General features: G+C 47.3%; 1 protein-coding gene across 1 annotated transcript in view; it reads left to right on the forward strand.

Annotated features, from left to right (window-relative positions):
• ADCY9 (adenylate cyclase 9) overlaps positions 1 to 20865 on the forward strand; it is a 113400-nt gene extending 92535 nt beyond the window's left edge. Inside the window, exons 7-11 of the mRNA XM_081296728.1 lie at positions 3271 to 3479; positions 7178 to 7337; positions 8482 to 8630; positions 11700 to 11741; positions 17650 to 20865. Of these exons, the coding sequence (XP_081152854.1) occupies positions 3271 to 3479; positions 7178 to 7337; positions 8482 to 8630; positions 11700 to 11741; positions 17650 to 18841 (1752 nt within the window). The 3' untranslated portion in view covers positions 18842 to 20865. The remainder of the gene's footprint in view (positions 1 to 3270; positions 3480 to 7177; positions 7338 to 8481; positions 8631 to 11699; positions 11742 to 17649) is intronic.
• Positions 20866 to 23365: the final 2500 nt, after the last annotated feature.

Here is a 23365-nt window from a genome sequence, read left to right on the forward strand (position 1 = left end):
AAAAACTTCAACCTCTCTGTGGTCCTGTATCTTAAAGACCAAGCTTCATGGTCGCTAGACCCTCTCCTTTGCAGTTTGTGCCTCATGGTGCCTGCCCTGGGCACGCCTGCTCTGGGGTCATGAGCTACACTCCTCTCCCCAGAACTCTGTTTCTTTCTTCCCTGGAGGTGGGCCCAGGAGCTCACGAAGCCTTTTCCTTTTGACACAAAATATGCTCACATCCCTCCTACCCTGGCACTGCCTTAGCTTCTGTTGTCCTCAAATGCTCAGCTCACATGTCATTTCTTTCAAAAAACCTTCCCTCACCTTAAACTGGATTTTACTTCCCCTTTATTCTTTTATTTATGTGTATTCCATGTTGGAATTACGATCAGATGCCTCCTCCCTGACAATTCCCTCATTACCCACACTCAGCACAACCCGCCCCACCTCCCCACACACACCTGATTGCTAATAGGGTCCTTGAATAAATGCAAGAATCTGGAGCCTGGTTGGGGTTCTGACAGCATGTCCTTGAATTTTTCTTTTGGGCCAGAACCTGACCTCCCCCAGCATTCAAGTCAAAAGTGCACACTGGCCCAATCCTAGGACCAAAAGGGCTTTTCATTCAAATTCCATACACTCATTCTGCAAATCTTTATGTCCAGGAACTAGCCCAGACTCCTGAGAAACCATGGGAGCCAGAGAGAGCCAGTTTGTGCCTCATGGGTTTGGAGGCAATACCTTCTATCAGCCTCCAAGGGTCAGTGGCTATCAGTTAACATCCCATGCACAGGGTCTGCAGGGCACCCATGAGCTGGTCACTTGGTAGCCTGTGAGGCAAAAAAGGATCCAATTTACTCTTCACAAATAGCCCTGTATGGAAACTTGTGAATATTCCTATTTTACCGAAGAGACAGCTAAGGCTGAGAAAGCCTAAGCAGAGGCCCACAATCCCACAGGGAGGGTGGACACCTCAAAGCCAGCATCTCAGCCACACCCCATTCTGTGCTGTGGTGACCCCAGATGGAAGGCACATTTATCAGCCATTTCTCTAGGCACTAAACATTTATTGAGCATCCGCTCTGCCTAGTTTGGTTCATGGTGCTAGAGCATACTGATGCCTAGTAAGAGAGCAGTAATTAGAAATAACAATGCAGATCCATGGGCCCAGTCATGCCCTGCAAGGAGATGGTGAGGCAGCCGCCCCAGAGGGAGGAGACTCCAAAGCCCACTCCAGTAGGAAGACCAGGAACTAGCCAGATGAAGGAGGAGGGAACATTCCAGAGGGAGGGACCAGCCCCTACAAACCTTAGATAGGAAAGAGCCTGGTGTAGCCAAGGAGTTTCAGGTGCCTCCAAAGGGAGGGCACCTGATGGGCAGGGTCCAGATGATGACTGCTCATGCAATGAGCATTATGCTGAAGGCCAAAGGGGTCACTTGGCCCCATCAGATGGTGTGTCATGAAGATCCTGGGTCACGGAAGGTGATGGAGCTGGGCAAGATGGGTGGGAAGCTGTCACTGAACACAAGGCCTGTCTGAGACCTGCCTCGAGACAGGGTGGAGAGGGGAGAGACACAGGAACGACTGTCTCCCAAGCCACAATGGTGTTGGGGAGCTGGCTGTACCCAGTACTCCACATGGATGTTCTCTGTAAGCATTCCCACCACCACGAGGTGTAGGCACCCATTGTATCCCTGCTTTCAGAAAGGAGACCTGGGCGTGGGCAGGTTGGGTAACAGGGACAAGTTGTCACAGCAAGTAGTGGTGAAGGGCTGTGAACACCTAAAGCAAGGAGAGTGGGGCCTTTACCCCCAGGCCCCACACGTGGGGAAGTCAGAAACCTCAGCACTGAGGTGGGAAGAAACGTCCCCCACACTGTGACTATCCTGCAAGAGCCTCGAAGCAGACCCTGAGCCCCTACTGCCCAACCTGGGCCACCTGCAGCAAGCCGTGGCCATTCCCTGGAGCTAGGTAGAGCCCCAGAGAGAACAAAGTCAGGGTAGGCAGCCTCACCCCAGAGACTCTGGGGGTCTTTTGAGTGCACTTCAGAAATAAAGACCTACTTGCAAAGCCTCTGAGTTTCCTGGAGGGACTTTAGAACCTAGCCCTGCCCTCAGGTTGCTCTTCCCATTCCAAGCCTGGTATCACAGCCAGCCCACAGCCTCAGCCCCAAGCGCTGAACTCCCCTTCTCCAGGCTTGCCCATCTTGGGGTCCTGGGCTGAGGCTGAGGCTCTAGAGCCAGTTTGTCCTAGAGTAACACACAACAGACCTTTGCCTTCCATGGGCTCCAGCCCCTTCTGCCTAGCGCCCTGCTCAGAGTTGCAGCACCCAGTAGAAAGCAACTTTGGTGGTTGGCTGCTCCCTTTCTTCCTACTGTAGCCCCGGCCTTTAGGTTCATCTGGAGAGGGTTACAGGTACACTGGGGAATCAGCTTGCCTGGTTGAAGCCTGGTTCCTTATTTGCTGTGTGTCCTTGGAGAGGCAGCCTAGCTCGGCTCCCCATCTGCACGGAAATCAGTAGTATTTCCTTCTCTGCGGCTGTTATGAGCACTGATCAAGATCAGGCCCCTACAGGGCCCACAGTGGGGCTGGAGTAGTCCTCCCTTGGACGGTTAGTGCCATTGCTGTTCCTGCCTTCTTAACGTCCTCACAGCACATGCATGTCTCTGTTTTACTTCACACACACTCTCCTGCACTTCCTGTCCCCGTCCTTTCCCACCACCAGGCTGAGTTACTCGCAGGGATCATTTCATGGCTACAACTGCACCCAGTGCCCAGCCGGGCAGTGCAGGCTCCCAGGGAAGAAGAGGTGCTGCTGGCAGGCACCCCTGTTCAATAGGCAGGAGCTTTCTTCAGCTGCCACCTAAATCCCCACCTGTTTTCTGTCATGGAGCCACCCTTCCCACCTCAAACCTGAGGCCCAGCCATTTGCTGGCAGCTTCCAACTCTTGCTTTCATCCAACTGTCCTTACACATGTAGACTCATTAACTCTGCCAGGCAGCAACTCATCTTTCAGACTCAATGTGTAATATGTCTGTGAGAGCATGTGGCTTGTTATCAGTCACTGTGTGACCTTAGGAAAGTTCTTAACTTCTCTGTGCCTTAGTTTTCTTATCATTAAGTGGGTCAGTAGCAAAGAGATGGCCCACTTAAAGCTCTTGCCACCTCGTGCCTGGTCTGCACTAGGCAGGCTCTCAGTAAACATGAGTGTTTTTCCCTTTGAGTTAGACTCTGTGGCCATCTGTGGCCACATGGACTCACCCCAGTCCCCTCCTGCTCTAAACAGGTCATAAAGAATTCTCCTGTGAAGACTTTTGCCAGTGCTACCTTCAGCTCCCTCCTGGATGTGTTTCTGTCCACAACAGTGTTCCTGATCCTCTCGGTCACCTGCTTCCTCAAGTACGGGGCTGCTGCCACGCCTCCTCCACCCGCTGCTCTGGCCGTCTTCAGTGGGGCCCTGCTGCTGGAGGTGCTGTCCCTTGTGGTCTCCATCAGGTAACCACTGCAGGGCAGCTCTCTAGCCTTTAGCTCCCTCTTCTGGCTCCATGGTTTATGGTGGAACAGGCTGACTGCAGCACAGTGGGTCGGGGTCCTAAGCCAGCTGACCCTCCAAACTTGCTTCTGGAGACAGCTGTTGTTCCCTCCTCTCCCTGTGCCCCCACCCCACTGCACAGCCACCTCCTCGCAGGCGCTGGCACTCCACACGTGTGGGAGCTGCTTAGTGGAGAGGGCCGGTGCCTTCTGCAACCCCAGCTGCCACCAGCTCATCCCTGGATCTCCTAAATCAGAGAAGTGGGAAGATAGGAGATGGGGCGGGGTCATCAAAGATGACACAGTATGCAATGTGCAGTCCTATTATATGAAATGTCCAGAATAGGGAAACCAGTGGAGACAGAAAGGTTCCCAAATCTCTACTCAGTGGATTGGGAGCAAATGATAGGTGACAGCTGATGGGCAAGTGCCTCTTCTAAACAGGAAAGCCAGAGTGTGAACCCTCTGAAATCACAGATGTCAGTCTGCACAAGCTTGGATTTGATATGACACCAAAAGCACACACAACAAGAAAAAATAGATAAATTGGACCTTATCAAAATTTAAAACTTTCGTGCTACAAAGAACACCATGGAGGAAGTGAAAGAACTCAGGGAGCCGGAGAAATATTTGCAGGTCACCTGTGTGACTCATGTCTGATACCTAGAACCTGTAGTATGTATTCATATGGCTCAGTAATGAAAAGGTGCATTTCCAAAAGACAAAGGGTTTGAGTAGAGAGCGGTGCCTTTCTAGGAAGCTGGCCCAGAGGACTTGCCCAGAGTTTGGGTAGCTCCGCCATTCTGACCAGGTGCAATGCACAGGGCAAATCCCGCTTAGGCACACGCCGATGGCACCACAGGCCTGCCTGCTGGGCACCTAGACAGCAGGTCCTTGCCCTGAACCCCCATACCGAGCCCCGTCACACTCAACAGCACAGCCTCTCGGCAGGGGCAAGCCCACTAGGAGCTAGGGGTAAAATGGATACGGGAGAAGGGCATGACTGTGGTTTTCTGCTAATCTTAGCAATATCCCAATGTGGAAAAAAATAGTTCAGATTTGGTCCTGAGACTTCTACATACTAATCTTTCCTCTTTCAAGTGGGCAGGCTGGGCTCCTTGCTTTCTTCTGTCTGGCTACCCCCAGGACCTCCTACCCCTACCCCAAGCTCTTTGCTAGGACTGCAGAGGCCACACCCTCCTCCCTAGAGTGTCTCCACTGTCTCCAAAATTCCCTTCCAAGAACAAGCCCATGGTGCACAGCAAGGACCCTTCCTGACTGTACCCCCACCCCCGGCCTCTGCTGCCATCTCTGCCCCTCTTCTCACTCCCAGAGAAGCTGCTTGCAGTCAAACCCTGCCCAGGGTCTGCTTCTGCCAAACCCAGACCAAGTCAGTTTTTGGCCCCTAGTTTGTTTGTTTTTCCTTTTAAAAAATCAATTTTATTGTGATAATTCACATATAATAAACTCATTCATTCAGGTATAGAATTCAGTGGTTTTTAGTAAATTTACAATTGTACAAACATGTAATTTTAGAACATTTCCATCACCCCAAAAGAAACCCTATAGTAGTCACTCACCCCCCCACCTCAAAGCTTCTCTCTAACAGGGTTCTGTGGCTCTAGGCCTCTCTGAATTTAGCATTGTCCCCATGACTTACCTGTATTTAACCATGTAGCCATTGCTCCCTGTCATGTAGGCCCTGCTCTTCTGAGACACAAAGGGCTGCAGGTGACTGGGCCATCCCTGAGCGACTAGAGAGTAAGGCACTGATCCGCCCCTACAAGAGGTTTAAATTGCTAGAATTCAGTGTGCTAGCAGCTGTCAAAGCCCAAGAGAGGGTGGACCTTAAATGGCTTCCCCTGGCCCCTCTAAGGGCCATTTTTAGGATCCTAGATCCCAAAGAACCTGTACTGTAGAGTATGTAGGCACCCCACGGAGCCAGTTCTGCAGCTTCCTCAGTGACTGGCCTGGGTTGTTACCTGCCTCACCCAAAAGCCTTCCCATATCTCTACTCAGGGTCTCCTTCCTCCAGTTCAGCACCAGGCAAGGGTGATACCAGCTGGTCTTGTCCTTGGAACTCTGTGGTTTCAAAGACCATCAGGAAGGGCCTCCAGTGTCATCTCCTAGGAACAACTCAGCTCCCTCTGTCCCCCTTCAGGACCTCTGGGTTCTACCTGAGGAATATTTATTTGTGGTATTCTTGGAGGTAATCCAGGACCTCTGTTATCGTTTAGCTATCAGGAAGCCAGAGCTTCCAATACATGAAAAGGTCCAGAGTATGCCTGAGTCCATGTGGGAGATGGCTGGAGAGTCACTAGTTCCTGGCCATGGCTGAGCTCAGCCAAAGCAGGTGACACACTACAGGAGTTCAGGGCCGAAGGCTCCAACCACAGGCATGTGGAAAGGCACATATTTTTGTCCAGCGATGGCTCCTGACCTCTCCAGAGCCAAAGGCAGTGGGCCTGTCCTCAGCTCTCTGGAAGCAGGCTTAAAAGGAGGTCTGGTCTCCCCAGAATGTCTGTGAGTCTCTGTCCCAGTTGGACCCCCGTACCCTTTCCTCTGCCTCTCACCCACCCCTACCCAGAGAGCCCATCACTCAGCTAAGGCCAGTTTATCCCCTCACCTGACATTCCAGCCCACACTCCACTTCCCCCCTGTATAGAAAGTATTTTGTTAATATCACACTCCTGAGATGTACCACACTCAGAAACACAATTGCACAAGGAAGCAGTGGAACGCCTTCACTGCAGTGTGAAGGAGAAACAGAAAGGAAGTCACTTGAGATGGAGCCCTCAGTGCTTTCCCTCAGGTATGCCAGGGTGCTGCTAACTGGGGAGTAACGGAGCAGTCTACCATTTGCCCTCGTGCCCATAATCACTGCTGCACATGTGACAGTTGGAAACAGACTGTGGGTGTGGAGTTGGGGCCACGCACCAGGAGCTGAGGTAGGGGTGTGGGGTTGGGGGCCACACACTATGAGCTGGGTTTGGTCTGAAATGCTGAGTGACCTTTGATGTCCCAAACAAAATGAAGGACAATTTTCACTTGGTTTGCAGAGGAATTGCATTCTCAGAGATTTGCAGGTTAATATCACCTAGAACTTCCTATTTGTGCATGGAATACAACCAGGTCCAGGCTGCAACATTTTCACCACCGAGGGTATCTGAGGGCATGTGGCAGTTGTGCAGCAGCAAGGCAGAACCTCCTCTATGGTTCTCTCCCATGGGTGGCAGGGCATCTCCATCCCTGGCTGCACTCACTGGAGGCCAGTAGCAGCCCTCCATCATTGTGGCAACCAGGAAGGCCCCCAGAATGCCCCCAGGACCACCCCCATTCTGGATCTTCTGCCCATGGGTGGGCCAGGTGGCAGTGACGTGCCCACTATAGCCCTCCTTAGGCCTATAGCTATTCTTACATGCTTCCTTGGGCCCACAGAGGTGCAAGCTTGGCTTCTGACAAGCACATTTTACCCAAATGCAACAGTTGACCTTAAAGTCTGGGATGATGCGCTAAACAAGGCCAGTTCACTTGCCTTTTACCAAGCATGAGGGAGGTGGGCAGCAGTAGCATAGGACAGTAGAGGGCAGTGCGGGCTGGGCCCCTGCCAGGCTGACCCACTGGGCCCTCTGATCCTGCTTCCTCACCCCTCCCTGTCCCAGGATGGTGTTCTTCCTGGAGGATGTCATGGCATGCACAAAGCACCTGCTGGAGTGGATTGCTGGCTGGCTCCCTCGCCACTGCATCGGGGCTGTCCTGGTGTCCCTGCCTGCCCTTGCTGTCTACTCACACATCACCTCTGAATTTGAGACAAATATACACGTAAGTAATGGCTAGCAATGTGATCTCCATACCCTGCAAGCTCGCTGACCTTCCGTGATCCCTCAGCCTGATTACTTGGGACAGTCACTTAAATATCGGCCCTTGAAGAGGTGTGTTCTGCCACAGCCTGAGCGCCTTTTGAAACAGAGCATGCTGGAGAGATTTCCCAGTGGGCTAGCATCCTCTCCAACTTTACTCGTGTCAAATTAGTTACAAATAGTCCCCACTTACCATAGTTCAGCTCATGATTTTTGATTTCGGAATGGTGTGAAGGCATACCCATATGATCATTCTGATTTTTACTTGCAGTGCAATAGTCAGTAAATCAATGAAAGATAGTCAGCACTTGCTTATCAAACAGGCTTGAAGTTGGCTGACTTTGCCTGGCTGAAGGTTCATGGGGCAGTCTGAGCTGTGACATCTTGTAGGTTAGGTGGACTGAATGCATTTTGACTTAACAGTAATTTCCGCATGTGAGTCTCATTTGGACTTAGCCCTATTGGAGGTTGAGGAGCATTTGTATTTTTATTGTGCTTTACAAAGAAGTGTCTGTCCCACCTTCCAAACGAGGTAAGATAATGTGCCAATCTATAGAACTGGCACAAGTAACTTATGTGTGTCTGGATCAGCTGCCCCTGATCAAAAAAAGGAGCTTTGGGGTTAAACTCAAAGGGCAAGCTAATATTGTTGGGGAAGATTATGTTTTTGGTTCATGTCAGTGTAATGTGAGCTTCCAGGGCAGGCTGATTGCATTTGGTGCTTTAACACCAAATGACACTTCAGTAGGCTTTCAGCAGGGGCCTGAGGAAGTGTTTGGAAGGTAACTGACCCCATAGTGCTGCCCAGCGGGAGCACTTTCCTTTCTACCATAAAGGTGTGTGCCATTTCCACACACCTGGAAGAGAGTCTCTGTGCCAACAAAAACTTGGAACCTAAGCACTGGGTCACAGGTCCAAAGAGGTGTGATCTGTCCTTTAAACCACTGGCTCACCAAAAGTAAGCGCTCCTGCACACAGATAGGCCATCAGCAGTATCAGGGATGCATTGTTGAACAGCTGTGGGCCAGTGGCAGGCTGGCTGGGTTGTACGGCCTGGGTGGGACATGAGCGCAACATGGCTGTCCTAACACTGGCTTCTCTTACAGTTCACTGTGTCCACCAGCTCGGCAGTGCTGGTGGCCGTTGTGCACTACTGTAACTTCTGCCAGCTCAGCTCCTGGATGAGGTCCTCCCTTGCTACCATCGTGGGGGCTGGGCCACTGCTCCTGCTCTATATCTCCCTGTGTCCAGACAGGTATGCAATGGTGTCCTCAGCTGTGACCACCTGCCTGATGTCTCTTAGGCTATGCTTTCACTGTAGTGCTGATGCCCCTCTGCATGGTGGATGTTTTCCACCAAGACCCAGAGTAGCTTCCAACACATATAGTATCCAAAGAGTAGCGGCAAGGTGCCCTAAGGTAATGTGTGAAAAAGAAAGAACAGTTTATAACAGTGTGCTGCCGGTTGAGCATCAAGATCCAAAGTTCAAAATTCTGGAAAATCTCAAAACTTTTGAGCATCAACTTCATGCCAGAAGTCTGATAGTTTGATGCACACCAACTATTCATGCACAAAATTATTTAAGATGTTATATGAAATTACCCTCAGTCTATGTATACAACATGTATGTGGAACATGAATAGATTTCCTGTTTAGACTTGGTTCCCATCCCAAAGACACCTCACTATATGTGTGCAAATATTCCGAAATCTGAAATTCTTCTGGCCCTGAGCATTTTGGTAAGGGATACTCAATCAGTGTGTGTTTGGATGTAGATGTTCTTGGGTGACTGCCCCATGTAGATAGAATGCAGTGGTAGTGTCTGAACGTACTTGCAGTGAATAAGTTGGAATCTAAGAAAGTCAGACCCAAAGCCATCTCAAAGGAGATGATCAGGACAGTGAAAAAGCAGAGGTCCAGGTGGTGCAGAAATGAAGAGGAAGCAGAATTAACCTGCTCTGAAGTAGGGTACACATTCCAAGATAGGTGACAGACTTTGAAGCCAGAGAAATGAAGATGTAGGGTGATTAGAAGGTCACCATGTGAGACACAGGAACAACCTCCAGTCACTGCATATGTCTTTGGTCTTGAAGTCCAGCCATGGGTTGAGGAGGATATTAAGTTTCTGCACTCAAGATGGCCTTCACTGATGGGTGCTGAGGAGTAGGGAGCATGGTGTGGACAGAGGCAGGAGTCCTGTGGTGACCACTGCAGACAGGACCAGTTCTGATGTGCCGGGTTTCTGTTTTCGCGACTAAAAGGCTCAGGGTCACTCCAGTTGAACTAGGCTGACTGGACTGCACAAAATAACCACACAAGAGACACAAATACCTTTTTCTTTGGGGTCACTGTGACGGCTTCTCTGACCTTAAGGGTCCACAGGAAGAGAGAGTACGCGCTGACCCCTTTTATTGAGGAGAAGCTATTCAAATGAGGCAAGGAGTCAGGTTTCAGGGGACTGAGTCTATCTTCATGATATCCACTGTCAGCAGGTTGACTGACACCTGGGTAGGCCACATCCAAGGACACAGTAAGAGAAGGGGACACACATAAGGCACTTCCATGGAAGATTCTATTCTAAACAGGCAAGGGGTTATATTACAAGGGAACAGGTGAGCATAGCTTCACCCATGGGGCTAGCAAGACACACCCATGCAGGAGATACCAACCCTCAAACCCAAGAAGGGTGGGGAAAGCTCTGCCACATTTCTGGGACTGAGCACCTCAGCACCCAGCTGGGGAGTGTGACTCAGTCCCGTGTAAGGTTGGTCTCCCACACTGATGGGGCTGCAAAAATTGAGAAGTATATCCAAGGGCCACCAGAGGGACATTTAAATTACACTGTGCAAGCAGGAGCCAGTGAAGCCCCTCTCTTTGGTGGGTTCTACTAGTTGAATGATGTTTGGGTCTCAGTTTGTGAAAACAAGTCTCAAATTGCCTGTTGCACATCTGCAACTGGTTTTGTGGCTTTTACCTTTTGTCAACTAAATATGTACTTTGAAACAATAATACCTCAGTGGGATGCACACAGTGAAGTATTTTATTTTAAAAAATCAATGATCTCTTAAACTTAAGCTTGTTTGTATAACAAACCTCTGCTAAATATTAGACTTCTTCTGTAACTTCTCATAAAAATGTTTCACTATTAGCATGTATCAAAGAACCATCTGGAGGTAATCTCAGAGGGTTTAAGAAGCAGGTTATTTAGAAGTGCATGAGCCACTTCATTGTGCTTGGCAAGATATCTAAGCTTCCCAGTTCCCCAGTTTCTTAAACTATTATATCCACCACCAGAAAGACCCCACATTTCAAGGTGCCCATCTAGGAATTGGCATATCTGTCACTGAGGACCACTGCTTTAGTCAGTATAAAAGCACATAATAGGTGGATAGGAATATAGCTCAGTTGGTAGAATGCTTGCCTCACATGCACAAGGCCCTGGGTTTAATCCCCAGCATCACACACACACACACACACACACACACACACACACACACACAAACCACACAATGGGCCACTTCATCCCAATATTGTCAAATGTCATATTGGTAGCACATTTTATGGTATTAACCAAGCAGTGGCCAAAAATGCACAGATTAAATGTCTTTCCTCAATTTACTTAATAGTAATGTTATGAAAGATATTCAAAGTAAGATCAAATAGGGACTTTAAAGTTGAATTGCCTTTTGGTATTTGAAAGGAACTGTAATAAATAGTTAAATTACTTAAAGCAAAGTAAAGCCCACTTTTACCTTCCTGAAGACATGGTCCATGACAGGCTCTGCACCAACAGCTAGAAATATGGCCACCAACTTTTAACCTAAGAGCTGTCACAGAGGCCTCATTGCCATTCATGGTAACATTTAGTCACAGCTGTGGGACTTTTCCCCATGGGTCCAGGAAGACAATGTGGTAGGGATTACCACATTGCTTTCCTGCCTAGAATCCAGGTGGCAGGTCCTGGATAAGGCTTCGGGGGCTGGAAGGTGAAACACCCCCGACCCAGGATGCTTCTGCCCAGAAGGTCCTCTGAGCCCTGAGCCCGCTCAGCCCCTTGTCATTGCCAGGCCTTGCCAGGATGGGGAGCAGGGGAGCAGGTGGGTAGGGAAACAAAAACATAAACTTTCACTGAAGAGGAGGGGCTTCAGAGAGCCAAAGCTCTTCAGCTTCGGGAGACATAGGTGCAGGAAGGGGTGGTCCCTGGGAGGATAGCCATTCCTTTAGTCGATACCCCACACTGGAAAGTTGCTTCAACTCTTCTTAGGTGACTTTCTGTTATGCCTTTTTGCTTTATTAACAATATTTTTCTGCATTTTAATTACAGTTCCATAGTAATTTCACCCCTGGATGCAGCACAGAATTTCAGGTAAGCTTTTAACGTGATGTCTATACCTGGACAAATGAAAGTGACTGTCTCATTACTGCTGATTTCAGAGCTTCCTGAAAGCAGTCATATCACAAATAAAATAAACAGCATATGCATTCTTTAAAAGTAAAGTAAAAATAACTACTTGTTTAAATATTATATCAAAGTTATATGTCTTATTGAAAAAATAGAATGACTTTTTTGAGACAGGGTCTCTTTATGTCGCCCCAACTGGCCTTGAATTCCTGGGCTCAAGTGATCCTCCTGCCTCAGTCTCCAGAGTGCTAAAATAATTATTCAGACATGTATTAGAATTCGTTTAATTTTATGTAAGTCTTTACAGAGGAAATTTCACAAATCAAGGAAAAATAGTTATTTTTCCCCCCTAAAACAATGTTAGGTCTTTCTTGCTTTACTATAAACATCAAAATAAATTCTATATGAATTGAAAAGTCAAAAATAAAAAACCTATATAGGGCTGGGGTTGTGGCTCAGTGGTAGAGCTTGCCTTGTGTGTGCAAGGCCCTGGGTTCGATCCTCAGCACCACATGAAAATAAATAAATAAAATAAAAGGTATTGTGTCCAACTACAACATATATATAAGCTTATATAAAATCTAGAAAAAAAACAAAATTAGTTTTCAAGCCTCTAAGACAGAGATAATTTTCTAAACTTATTAATAATAAATAGGATCACATGGGCTAGGGTTGTGGCTCAGTGGTAGAGGGCTTGCCTAGCACATTTGAGGCCCTGGGTTCAATCCCCAGAACTACATAAAAATAAACAAAATAAAACTATTGTGTCCAACTAAAAAATAAATATTTTTTTAAAATTAAAAATAAATACATAAATAGGATCACAAAGACCGAATGACAAATAAGAAAGAGAAAGAAAAAGTAAACAGAAAAATATTTGTGGGACTATTATATAAAGAGCTAATTAAGGCCTACACAGATAAAAGACAGAACAACAGAAAGTTCATTAAAGAGGAAATGTGAGCAGAAGATAAATACGGATACATTGTCAGTATTGTCAATACTGAAGCCATCTCACATTTAAATACCTGAACAATTCTCTTTGGTCTTTTAAATTAGACTTTTGAAAAGTTGTAATATGAATATCCAGAGTAGGTGATGTTCACTTAATCGTCACCATAACCTGATATGTTAGGTGACTTTGTTTCTGTCCCTGAAGCTGAAGCTCAGAAAAGTTGAGGAACCTGCTCTGCCCACAGTCACACAGTTTAGTCATAGGCTCCCTCATTCCTAGGGTGTGGCCTTTCTACCATGCCTCATTACTTCTCAGAATGTTATAGCAGTTTCTGGAAGTAATTTGATAATTTTTTTTTTTTTTATATCTGGGATTGAATTCAGGGGCACTCGACCACTGAGCCACATCCCCAACCCTATTTCATATTTTGTTAGAGACAGGGTCTCACTGAGTTGCTCAGCACCTCACTTTTGCTAAGGCTGGCTTTGAACTCAGGATCCTCCTGCCTCAGCCTCCTGAACCACTGGGATTACAGGTGTGCGCCACTGTGCCCTGCAACAGTCTTTTTAAAAAGTCTTTAAGGGCTGGGGTTGTGGCTCAGCGGTAGTGCGCTTGCCTAGCATGCGTGAGGCACTGGGTTCAATTCTCAGCACCACATACAAATAAATAAAAATAAAGGTCCATCAACAACTAAAAAAATTTTTTTAAAAAAGTCTTTAAAATGTTTATAGGCTTTAACCTAGCAGTTCTTTCTTGCCTATTTGCTGAGGAAAGAATTCATCGTAGGATAAAGGCTGTATGCCCCCAAATATTAATCACAATGATGAATAATATTGAAAATTATCAGCAACTTCAGTTCTCAGTACAAAGGAATTAAATTATGACACACCCAAATAGTACAACTGTTAAAGTAGAGCCAATATGGGAAATGTGTATGATATTTATTATGTGAAATTGTGAATGTACTATAACTATTGCTAGGTATTGTATTTTACTATATTTGTTAAAAAATTGTAAGTCATTTATTTATTTATTTTTAATATTTTTTGAGTTGTCAATAGACCTTTATTTTATTTATTTATTTATGTGTGGTGCTAAGAATTTGAACCCAGCACCTCATACATGCAAGGTCTAGCACTGAGCCACAGAACAGCCCAAGACATAATATTTATGATAAAATGATGAGTGATGATTTACAACTACAGTATTTAAAAACAAAACATCTAGCATCATTTTTAAGTTACTGTTTTAGTGACGAGTGACACAGGTACAGGAGAGTCCCCAGGTCCTAACAGTACAACATGGTGCATTTCCCCCAAGTGAACACAGACCAAGAAACAAAATATCACCAACACCCAGGTACCTCTCCAACCCCTCCTGGTGATACCCTGTTCCTCCATCAGGTGAAGATTTTAAAGTGCTCCGAAACACCCTGAAATGTTAACAAATGCCACATTTAGCTGGTTAGGACAGCAAGTGATTCTGGTTTTCTATTTTTTTTTTCTATTTTTAAATCCCACTTCCCCATGATAATGCTCTACATTAGCTTCCATGTGTTATTTAATGTCACACATGGAAGTATCCAGTCATGAGTTCTCTTGCATTGAATCTCCCCAAATTCCTCTTTTTGAAACCAACCTTTGCTGTTTGAAGTTAGGAGTGGGGTCATTGCCCTGATCCATCCACCTGGGGGAGGGAGTGAGGTCATAGCCTGGCAGTGCCTCTCTTACCTGCTTGTTTCAGGTGCCCTCTATAACACTGGTTCTAGGAGAGGGAAAAATCCAGCAGTGCAGAGTTAGTCCCCAGTTTGCAGCAGCTAAACTTCACTGTTTCTGTGCTTTGAGATGGCAGGAAAGTGAACCCACACAACCATTCTTATTTTCACTTCCAGCACAATATAAGATAAGTTACATGAGGTGTCCAGCCCTGTGTTATAACACAGCCTTTGAGTTAGATGAGTTTGCCCCACTATAGGCCCATGTAAGTGTTCTGAGCACAATGCAGGTATGTGAGGCCAAGCCCCGTTTTCAGGAAGCTCAGGGGTATAAAATGTATTTTTGACTTATAGTATTTATGATGATTTGTCAGGACACAGTCCCACTGGAAGTTGAGTAGCATCTGTAGTTCATTTGCCTGTCCTACCTGCCCTGGCCCTGCTCTCCCCGTCTTCTGCCCACAGGGTATTGGCCACACCAATCTCCAGGGTCAGCTACAGCTGGCTTTTCTTGCAGCATAGCAGGAAAAGTTTCGAGAGCAGTACACAAACGCAGGCGAGGAAACCCATCTTCTCCATGGAGATTTTAAATGTCTCCTTGTACATTCAGGTGATGTCTCCTTGTACATTCAGGTGCCAACTTCAGTGGCACCTAAACAGGGCCATTCCTCGCTGTCACCGCTGTGGAGAACCAAAAGGAAACCCGACTCCTAACCCAATGAGATGAACCATAAGGACAGGAGGCGTGTTTCTTCTGATCTCAGATCTTGGGCTACTCTGCTTAAAAGCCAGCCAGAGGGCGTCAGGAGCTGGTCCAGTCCACGTTTTACTCATCTAAAATAAGTAGTTACTTTGCTGAGCACTTCAGATTCATAGTATATAGTGTCATTTGTGTCAATGACAGTGAGGAGAATGAATAAGTATGGGATATCTTACTATAGAGGACCTGCGGGCCCCAGTTCATAGGTGTTCAGCCAAAGCCTGTGTCAGGAGCCCCCAAGAGCAGCCCCCGGCTCACAGGACTGAGCACATCCTCATGCTCATGGTTAGAGGCCATTGCAGTGAAAGGACGCAGAGCAAAATCGGCCAGGGGAAAACTGTTTCCGGGAGCCCTCTCCTAGTGTCATCACAGGGAATGTGCTCATTCTCCACCACGACTGTGACTACACTTGGGAAACCCAGGGAGACTTGCCACCAAGGGTTAGTAGAGGTGGTGACATGGGCAGCCTGTGCCCAGCACATACCTAAGGTTCAGGCTTCCACAAGGAGTGCAGGAGTCACCATACCTGCCTATCTGTACACGCACTTACGTGGCACTGCAGCCCAGGAGTGGTGGGACCCCAGATCCAAGCGCCCTGAGCCCAGCCTGGGCCACCTTGCAAACAGGCCCTCCTAAGGATTGCAACCTTGCGCCCACTGATCTCTTTTCTGCACAGAACCTCAGGTCAGAAGCGACTTGGCCATACTCCAGCACATCTTCCCAGTTTCCACACAAAGAAATTGGGACCTGGCAAGGTGGCATGGCTTGTCCAAGGTCCCAGAACTCTCTGAATAGCGCAGGGGCTATTCAGACAGGGCTTTTGAGACAGTGCTTTGAGGAGGACCTTCATGGCCACGCCAAAGACACTGTTTTAAATAACCTTACATCACAAGTAGCGGTAAGACTTACTAAATACTTTGACCAAAAAAATGAGATTTCTGTGTCAAAGAGCTATTTAAACTTCAGATGCTTCAGTAACAGATACAGTTATGTTTATATAGTGACCAAGCCCATTATTACCTAAAATCTAGTAGTCTACCTTGGGCACTTTACAAATACTTCAAGGTATAACATTTATTGAACAGAACAATCACAGCATTGTTAATGAAAGGGAGGGAAGGAGGGAAGAGGACATAAGGAAGAACACTGGGGTATTTATAGGCATATGCTACCACATCTAGTTTACATATGAGTATACTGAATATTAAAGTATATTCATATATTCTATCTATCTATGTATTTATCTATTTATTTTTATTTTTCAATATGAGGGATTGAACCAGAGGCCCCCTACCACTGAGCCACACCCCCAGCCTAAAAATTTTGAGACAGGTTCTCACTAAGTTACCCAGGCTGGCCTTGAACTTGTGATCCTCCTGCCTCAGCCTCCTGAGTAGCTGGGACAACAAGCTGCCATGCCTACCTGTATTCTTGTTTTTGTTTTTGTCTTTTTTTAACTTTTTTTTAGTTCTACATGGACACAATATCTTTGTTTTGTTTATTCATTTTTATGTGGTGCTGAGGGTTGAACCCAGTGTCCCACACATGAGAGGCAAGCACTCTGCCACTGAGCCACAACCCCGGCCCTATTCTTGTTTCTTTGATGTTGTCTTCAATTACTTTGGCAAAACAGAATTAACCCAGAATAGGGGAAAATATATTTTGCAAAACTTTAATACAAGTAGATAGTAGATAACTTAAAGAAATTCTTTGAAAATTAAAATTCTATTGGATCAGAAACCTAAGAAGCACATATATCAGATACTATTAAACTTCCTAGGCATGGTAATGATGTTGTGGTTACACAGGGAAATGCCCTCATCTTGGAAGGTGTAGAACTGGAGTGTCACGTTAGCAGCAACTTACTTTCACAATGCTTAGCAAGGCTGATATTATAGCTCAGTGGTAGAGTATTTGCCTGGTATGATGAGGTCCTGGGGATTGAACCCAGTGCTGCCAAAGAGAGAGAGAGAGAGAGCAAGGGAGAGAGAGAGAAGGGGAGAGAAGTTTAACAAAACGTGTGTGTGTGTGTGCGTGCGTGCGTGTTGAGAAAGGCAAAGTGGCAAAATGCTCACAACTGTGGGATCCAGGTGAAGAATATAGGATTCTTTTACTAAATTTTTAACTTTTCTGTAAAGTTGAGATTTTTCAAAAGAAAAAAGTGGAGAGAAAGGAAAAGATGTCTAAACAAAGCTAAAGACTTGTGGGGCAAAAGTCATCACGCTGTACTGATTAAAGACTTAGTTGCTGAAGTCGCTGTCTGTTGCTCCATCTCTGCGGCCTGCTGCAGAAGCAGAAGCAGGCTGTCGTACAGCAGCTTGAAGTTGTTGAGGGTTGAATTCCGCCCCTGCGGTGTAGGGTGCTGGTTAGCTGGGCAGCTTCAGAACTCTCCCTTAACAGATGCACTTAGCAGGATGTCCTTTCTCATCTCTCTGCTCCCCAGTGCCAAGAGGAGCCCATGCAACAGCTCGCTGCCACAGGACAGCAGCGAGCCAGCCAGCCTCGTGGGCAAGGAGCTCATTCTTGCCTTCTTCCTCCTGCTCCTACTGGTCTGGTTCCTGAACCGAGAGTTCGAGGTCAGCTACCGCCTGCACTACCATGGGGATGTGGAGGCAGATCTCCACCGCACCAAGATCCAGAGCATGAGGGACCAGGCCGACTGGCTGCTGAGGAACATCATCCCCTACCACGTGGCAGAGCAGCTGAAGGTTTCCCAGACCTACTCCAAGAACCACGACAGCGGAGGAGTGATCTTTGCCAGCATCGTCAACTTCAGCGAGTTCTATGAGGAGAACTACGAAGGGGGCAAGGAGTGCTACCGCGTCCTCAATGAGCTCATCGGGGACTTTGATGAGCTCCTGAGCAAGGCGGACTACAGCAGCATTGAGAAGATCAAGACCATTGGGGCCACATACATGGCCGCGGCAGGGCTGAACACTGCCCAGTGCCAGGAGGGCAGCCACCCACAGGAGCACTTGCGGATCCTTTTCGAGTTCGCCAAGGAGATGATGCGTGTGGTAGACGACTTCAACAATAACATGCTCTGGTTCAACTTCAAGCTCAGGGTCGGCTTTAACCATGGGCCCCTCACGGCGGGTGTCATCGGTACCACCAAGTTGCTATATGACATCTGGGGGGACACCGTCAACATTGCAAGCAGGATGGACACCACTGGGGTGGAGTGCCGCATCCAGGTGAGCGAAGAGAGTTACCGCGTGCTGAGCAAGATGGGCTACGACTTCGACTACCGGGGGACGGTGAATGTCAAGGGCAAAGGGCAGATGAAGACCTACCTTTACCCAAAGTGCACGGACAATGGGGTGGTACCCCAGCACCAGCTGTCCATTTCCCCGGACATCCGTGTCCAGGTGGATGGCAGCATCGGGCGATCTCCCACAGACGAGATCGCCAACCTGGTGCCTTCTGTCCAGTACTCAGACAAGACATCCTTGGGCTCTGATGACAACGCACAGGCTAAAGACCTGCACCTGTCTTCTAAGAGACCCTGGAAAGAGCCCATCAAGGCCGAAGAAAGGTGTCGCTTTGGCAAAGCCATAGAGAAGGAGGACTGTGAGGATGGGGGAGCGGAAGAAGCCAACGAGCTCACCAGGCTCAACGTCTCCAAGAGTGTGTGAGGCAGCGCCCAGAGCTGCCCGAGGTGCTCTGTTCATCGAAACACAATAATATTTGTATTTGGCTGTGGCACTTTCTAAGCACCACGGTTCCTGTCCCGGATGTGGTGTTATGTGGTCATTTCAGCCCTAATTCTGTGTGGATCACAGTTATTCAGGGTTCGTTTCCATCCATTTCTTCTTTCCTTTGCTCCCTTCCTTGGAAATCGCCCCCCTTGGGGATGATCTGTTCAGCTGCTGAAGGAGAACAAGTGCCTTCAGGGTAGGCTCGCCTCCAGGCCAGGACGGTGGCCAGTGGGGTCGTGGTTCTGGGTACTGTTTGACTTTTGAAACAGAAGCTGTGGTTAGATCTCATTTTTATTGCCTTTTCTCACAAGACACTTTTTGTTGTTATTGGCTCATATAGTGTTTCCAAGTTTTTCTGTATACGTGATAGTGTTTCCCAGTCACCTGGCCTTTCTCAGTAAGCACACACACGCACACACATTTGCATCTATGAATCTGATATAAAGTGCCAGTAATTCGCTGGGATGGGGTAGAGAGGGGAGCATGGGCTGAAAAAGCCCAGAAGCCCCTCCTGCCATGCTCTCCCAAGCACCTGGGCCCTCCCGCGCATGGGCCATGGGTGGACCGCTCCCCACATCAAGTGATTTCAGGGTTCACCCGCATGCAGGCCAAGATTTCAAATGCTCACCGGGCACAAAGCTTGTAAACCCAGGCCTCAGGTATCTCAAAGCCCTTCTTCACCCTGACCCTCCACCGAGGGGGTCTTTCAGTGGGAGTGAAGGTGTTTGTCTTAGAAGCTGACTCATCAGAGGGGGAAGCTCAAAATAAATGTCTGAGGGTTGCAGTTATTTATTTATTTATTTATCAGGACGTGTGTCTGGGGAGGGGGTGCTCGTGTTTTGATGGAGGGAAATAGGCCATGGGAGGGCAGGGGGTTCCAAAAGGGCGCAGAGACCATCAAGGACAAGGTGTCCCTTGTGTTTCCACCACAGGGGGCCAAGCTGCAGCCCAGGGTGCTCCCCCTTGTGGAGATTCAGGCCGAAACCAGCTGGGCTTTAGGCAAGCCCGTGCAGGTGGCGCAGGCGCTGTCTTGGCTTCACATGTTCAGGAAGTTCCTCGATCTTTCCCACTCCACAGCTGCTCGGCCGACTTAGTCTGGACTTAATCACGGCAAGATGCAGTCTCCTGCATCCTCTCACACCAAGTACCTAGGGGCAGAGCCATCTGTCCAGCCAGCAGGAGGCAGAAAACCTAAGAAAAGTCGCATCTGTTCTCTTGGGTGCCACCCCAGCTAGTAGTCATGTTTTGCCACGTTGAGTCTGAAGTTGATGTTGAATGGAACTCAAGCCACAGTTGCCCTGTCCTGGTCATTTTGCCCAGTGACACTGGCATGTGGTTCATGATGCCACTGAAGACCAGCTTGGCACCTGTCAAAGTCCGCACACCGCGCTCTGTGTTCTCTCGCTGGTGAACCTCACTGTTAATTCTCACATCACTTCCCCCCAGAGACAGAATCTGCCGCTTCTGGCCTGGTGACATCTCTATTCTGGTCAGTCACCTTGAGGCGACACCTGGGACGGCCACCCAACAGTACCCCAGTCCTGGGACTGTGACTGTGAGAGTTTCCTTCAGGTTTGACTGTCAGTTTGTCTGTCTTCCAATTCTAAAGAAAGGATGGTTGTGACAATACCTCTTAATTCTGAAGAATGTATTCTTATAAAACACCGCAGATTTTTTTTTCTTAAGAAACACTACCTGATGCTTTCCTTGCACTAGGGGTGGAAGACACGTCAGCCTTTCTCCCATCAGTATTAGGTGTATATCCGAGGGTCATTCTCACTGCCTTCCACTTATAAGCTGTATAGTTTTGAGGGACTGCCTGGTTGCCAATATCATCTCTCTCAAAATGTGCCCTACCAGCCATGTGTGGTGGCACATGCCTATAATCCCAGCTATTTGGAAGGCTGAGATAGAAAGAATGAAAGTTGAGATCAGTCTCAGCAGCTTAGTGAGACTCTGTCTCAAAATAAAATAGGAGGCTGGGGATGTTGCTCAGTGCTAGAGCAGCCCTGGGTTCACTCCCTAGTACCACCAAATAAAAATATAAACGCTCTACCAGGTTCATCTCTACACACACTTCTTTTCTTCCTTGTCCAACTGTTTCCCTCCCCTGCTACAAAGGTGTTTGTGATTCCTCATCTCCCTTTAACCTTCAAGCTACAGACCCAGGGGAAAGAATCATTAGCCTCTGGTTCAGCACTGGGCAAATAGAGCCTCTGAGGACAGGCCGCTTACATAGAGAATGAGTGGTCTTTAAAGCACCAGGGCTTCCTAAACCACCCTGCAGACAATCTCTCCTCCTCTCTGGCATCCCTGATGCCCTGCTCCAAAGCATACCTCAGTGCAGAGCCACAGAATCTCTGTGCACACTTGCCATCCACTGGCACTGAACTAGTGGCTGTCTCTGGAGGTGGTGGAGCTTCTGACTGTGGGCTTGGGTGCCGGGGAGGTGTCCTGCAGGTGACAATACTTCTTAAGAACTTAGGGTAGGAAGCAATATGTCAGAATTGAATGTGTGTAAATAGTCGCTTTGAGTTGCAAATGCTATTTTCTTCATGGCCCCAGATCAGATCAAATTTTATATATCTATATGATCAACAAGCACATATGATTTTACCCAGTGCAGACAAAGTAGAGCACCAGTTGTGAGCCCTTAAAAAGCTTGAGAGTCCCTCAGATTGCACCACACCTGCACACAGCTCCCTCAACACTGACTTGACTTCACTTGCGGGGACTGCACCTGCACATTTGCACGTGACATGGAGAGCCAAAGGCAGTGTGCCACCCCTCACCTGGGCTGTGATCACTTGCACTTTCCAAAGATACTTCTGCATTTACATTTCAAAGTTTTCAAGGTAAGCATTTTTGGTTGTTTCAAAAATCACATCATGCCTAGAATCTGAAATGAAATCAGCAAGAACCCACTGTTTGCATTTTCCGTATTTCCTTTGCTCTGCTCCTTTTAAATTGTTAATTCCAAAAATTTCAAAATGCATCCACTGAAGAAATGGACATTAAAATATTCTAAAATCTAACTTTGGTGCCTGGCATTTCCTCACTGAAAAGATGAGCACCTCTTAGAGACTGGGGCAATCCTCCTTAGACTCATCGTGTTTTCTGCAGTTTATGGCTGAAATGGAAAGATTTGCTTTTCCTTTACAATGTAATTTTAAAAATCAGGCAACTAAAAAAGCTGTGTGTGTGTATGTGTGTGTGTGTGTGTGTATGTGTGTGTGTGAGAGAGAGAGATGTCTCTCTGTGTGATATGTTCCTTTTTACATGGGATTTAAAAAATAAAATCAAGTTGTAGGACACACTGTGCTTGTGATAATTCCCTACTTCACTGGGACTTTACTGAAAATAGTTGTCCTGCAGCATCTTAAGAAACCAACTGAGAAAACCAAGTAGGTTTTCTGAGATTGCCTCAGCATTCACCCTCATGGTGATCACAGATACCTGCACCATGGTGGGCCTGATGTTTGCGGGAAGCCCCTAACCCATCCAAAATCTGTTTAAAAGCAGAATCTCTTCCTAGAAAAAGGCACCTCCATCTTGCACAGATCTTAGGGGCTCCCAGCACCTAAAATCCATGTATCAATAGGCCCAACTATATATGTTTTAGGGGTTAGAGCCTCTTCCTCTAAAAGGGCTTCACTGGTGAGTAAAATATTGATGAACAACTCTGGGGGCACAAAGATTCTCTTGTGGAGTCAGAAGGGAGATGAGGACTCAGCCTCCAGCACTGCTCAGTGGCTCCGGCTCCCAGGGTCCATCTGCTCTGCTAGAGCAGTGCCAAAGAGCGGTAAAGTGTGCTCACCTCAGACTGTGCAACGGGCACCCCAGGCTGAGGAATAAGGATCTTTGCTGCGTGGAATATCTTGTGGGAAGGTGCTTCCCAGGAACTTGGAGGATTTTTCAGTTAAGCAACCTCCAGTCTTTGCAGTTAACCCCAGAACTTACGGTTTGTGGTTTCTCTTTTGTCAGAGACCTTTTTTGCATGCAGTTTCCTTTCCCTGCTGTGGGACTCTACCATTATGGCCATCTGGAATAAATCCCAGGAACCAGGAAAAGGAAGCTAGCAGGAGGGAGAGGCAGGTGAGAGGAAGTGATTCAGAAAGAGCATTACATGTGTACATTCTAAATCTTCCCAAGTATCTTTTTTTCATACATTTCCTTTGTAAAAATGTTTGTTGTTAAAATAACATGACTCCAAAAAGTTGTTACTGAATGTTAGAGTGATACGCTTGGGGAATTCTCATCTTCCTCCAGGTCTGAAAGTCTGCAGGAGAAGTGAATTAAGTGATCCAAGTGCCTGTTGAAATCTCATTCATCAACAGTAGTGATTCTTAACCTTTTGTGGGGGACAAGGGAGCTTTCAGAGCCTTTGATAATTTAATGAAAGTTGTGGCTTTTTCCTCCAGAAAAAAAAAAATGCTCATAAATCAACCCTCTTGAAGTTTC

The sequence above is a fragment of the Spermophilus citellus genome (genome assembly GCF_964194105.1).
Source record: "Spermophilus citellus genome assembly, chromosome: 6".
NCBI lineage: Eukaryota > Metazoa > Chordata > Mammalia > Rodentia > Sciuridae > Spermophilus > Spermophilus citellus.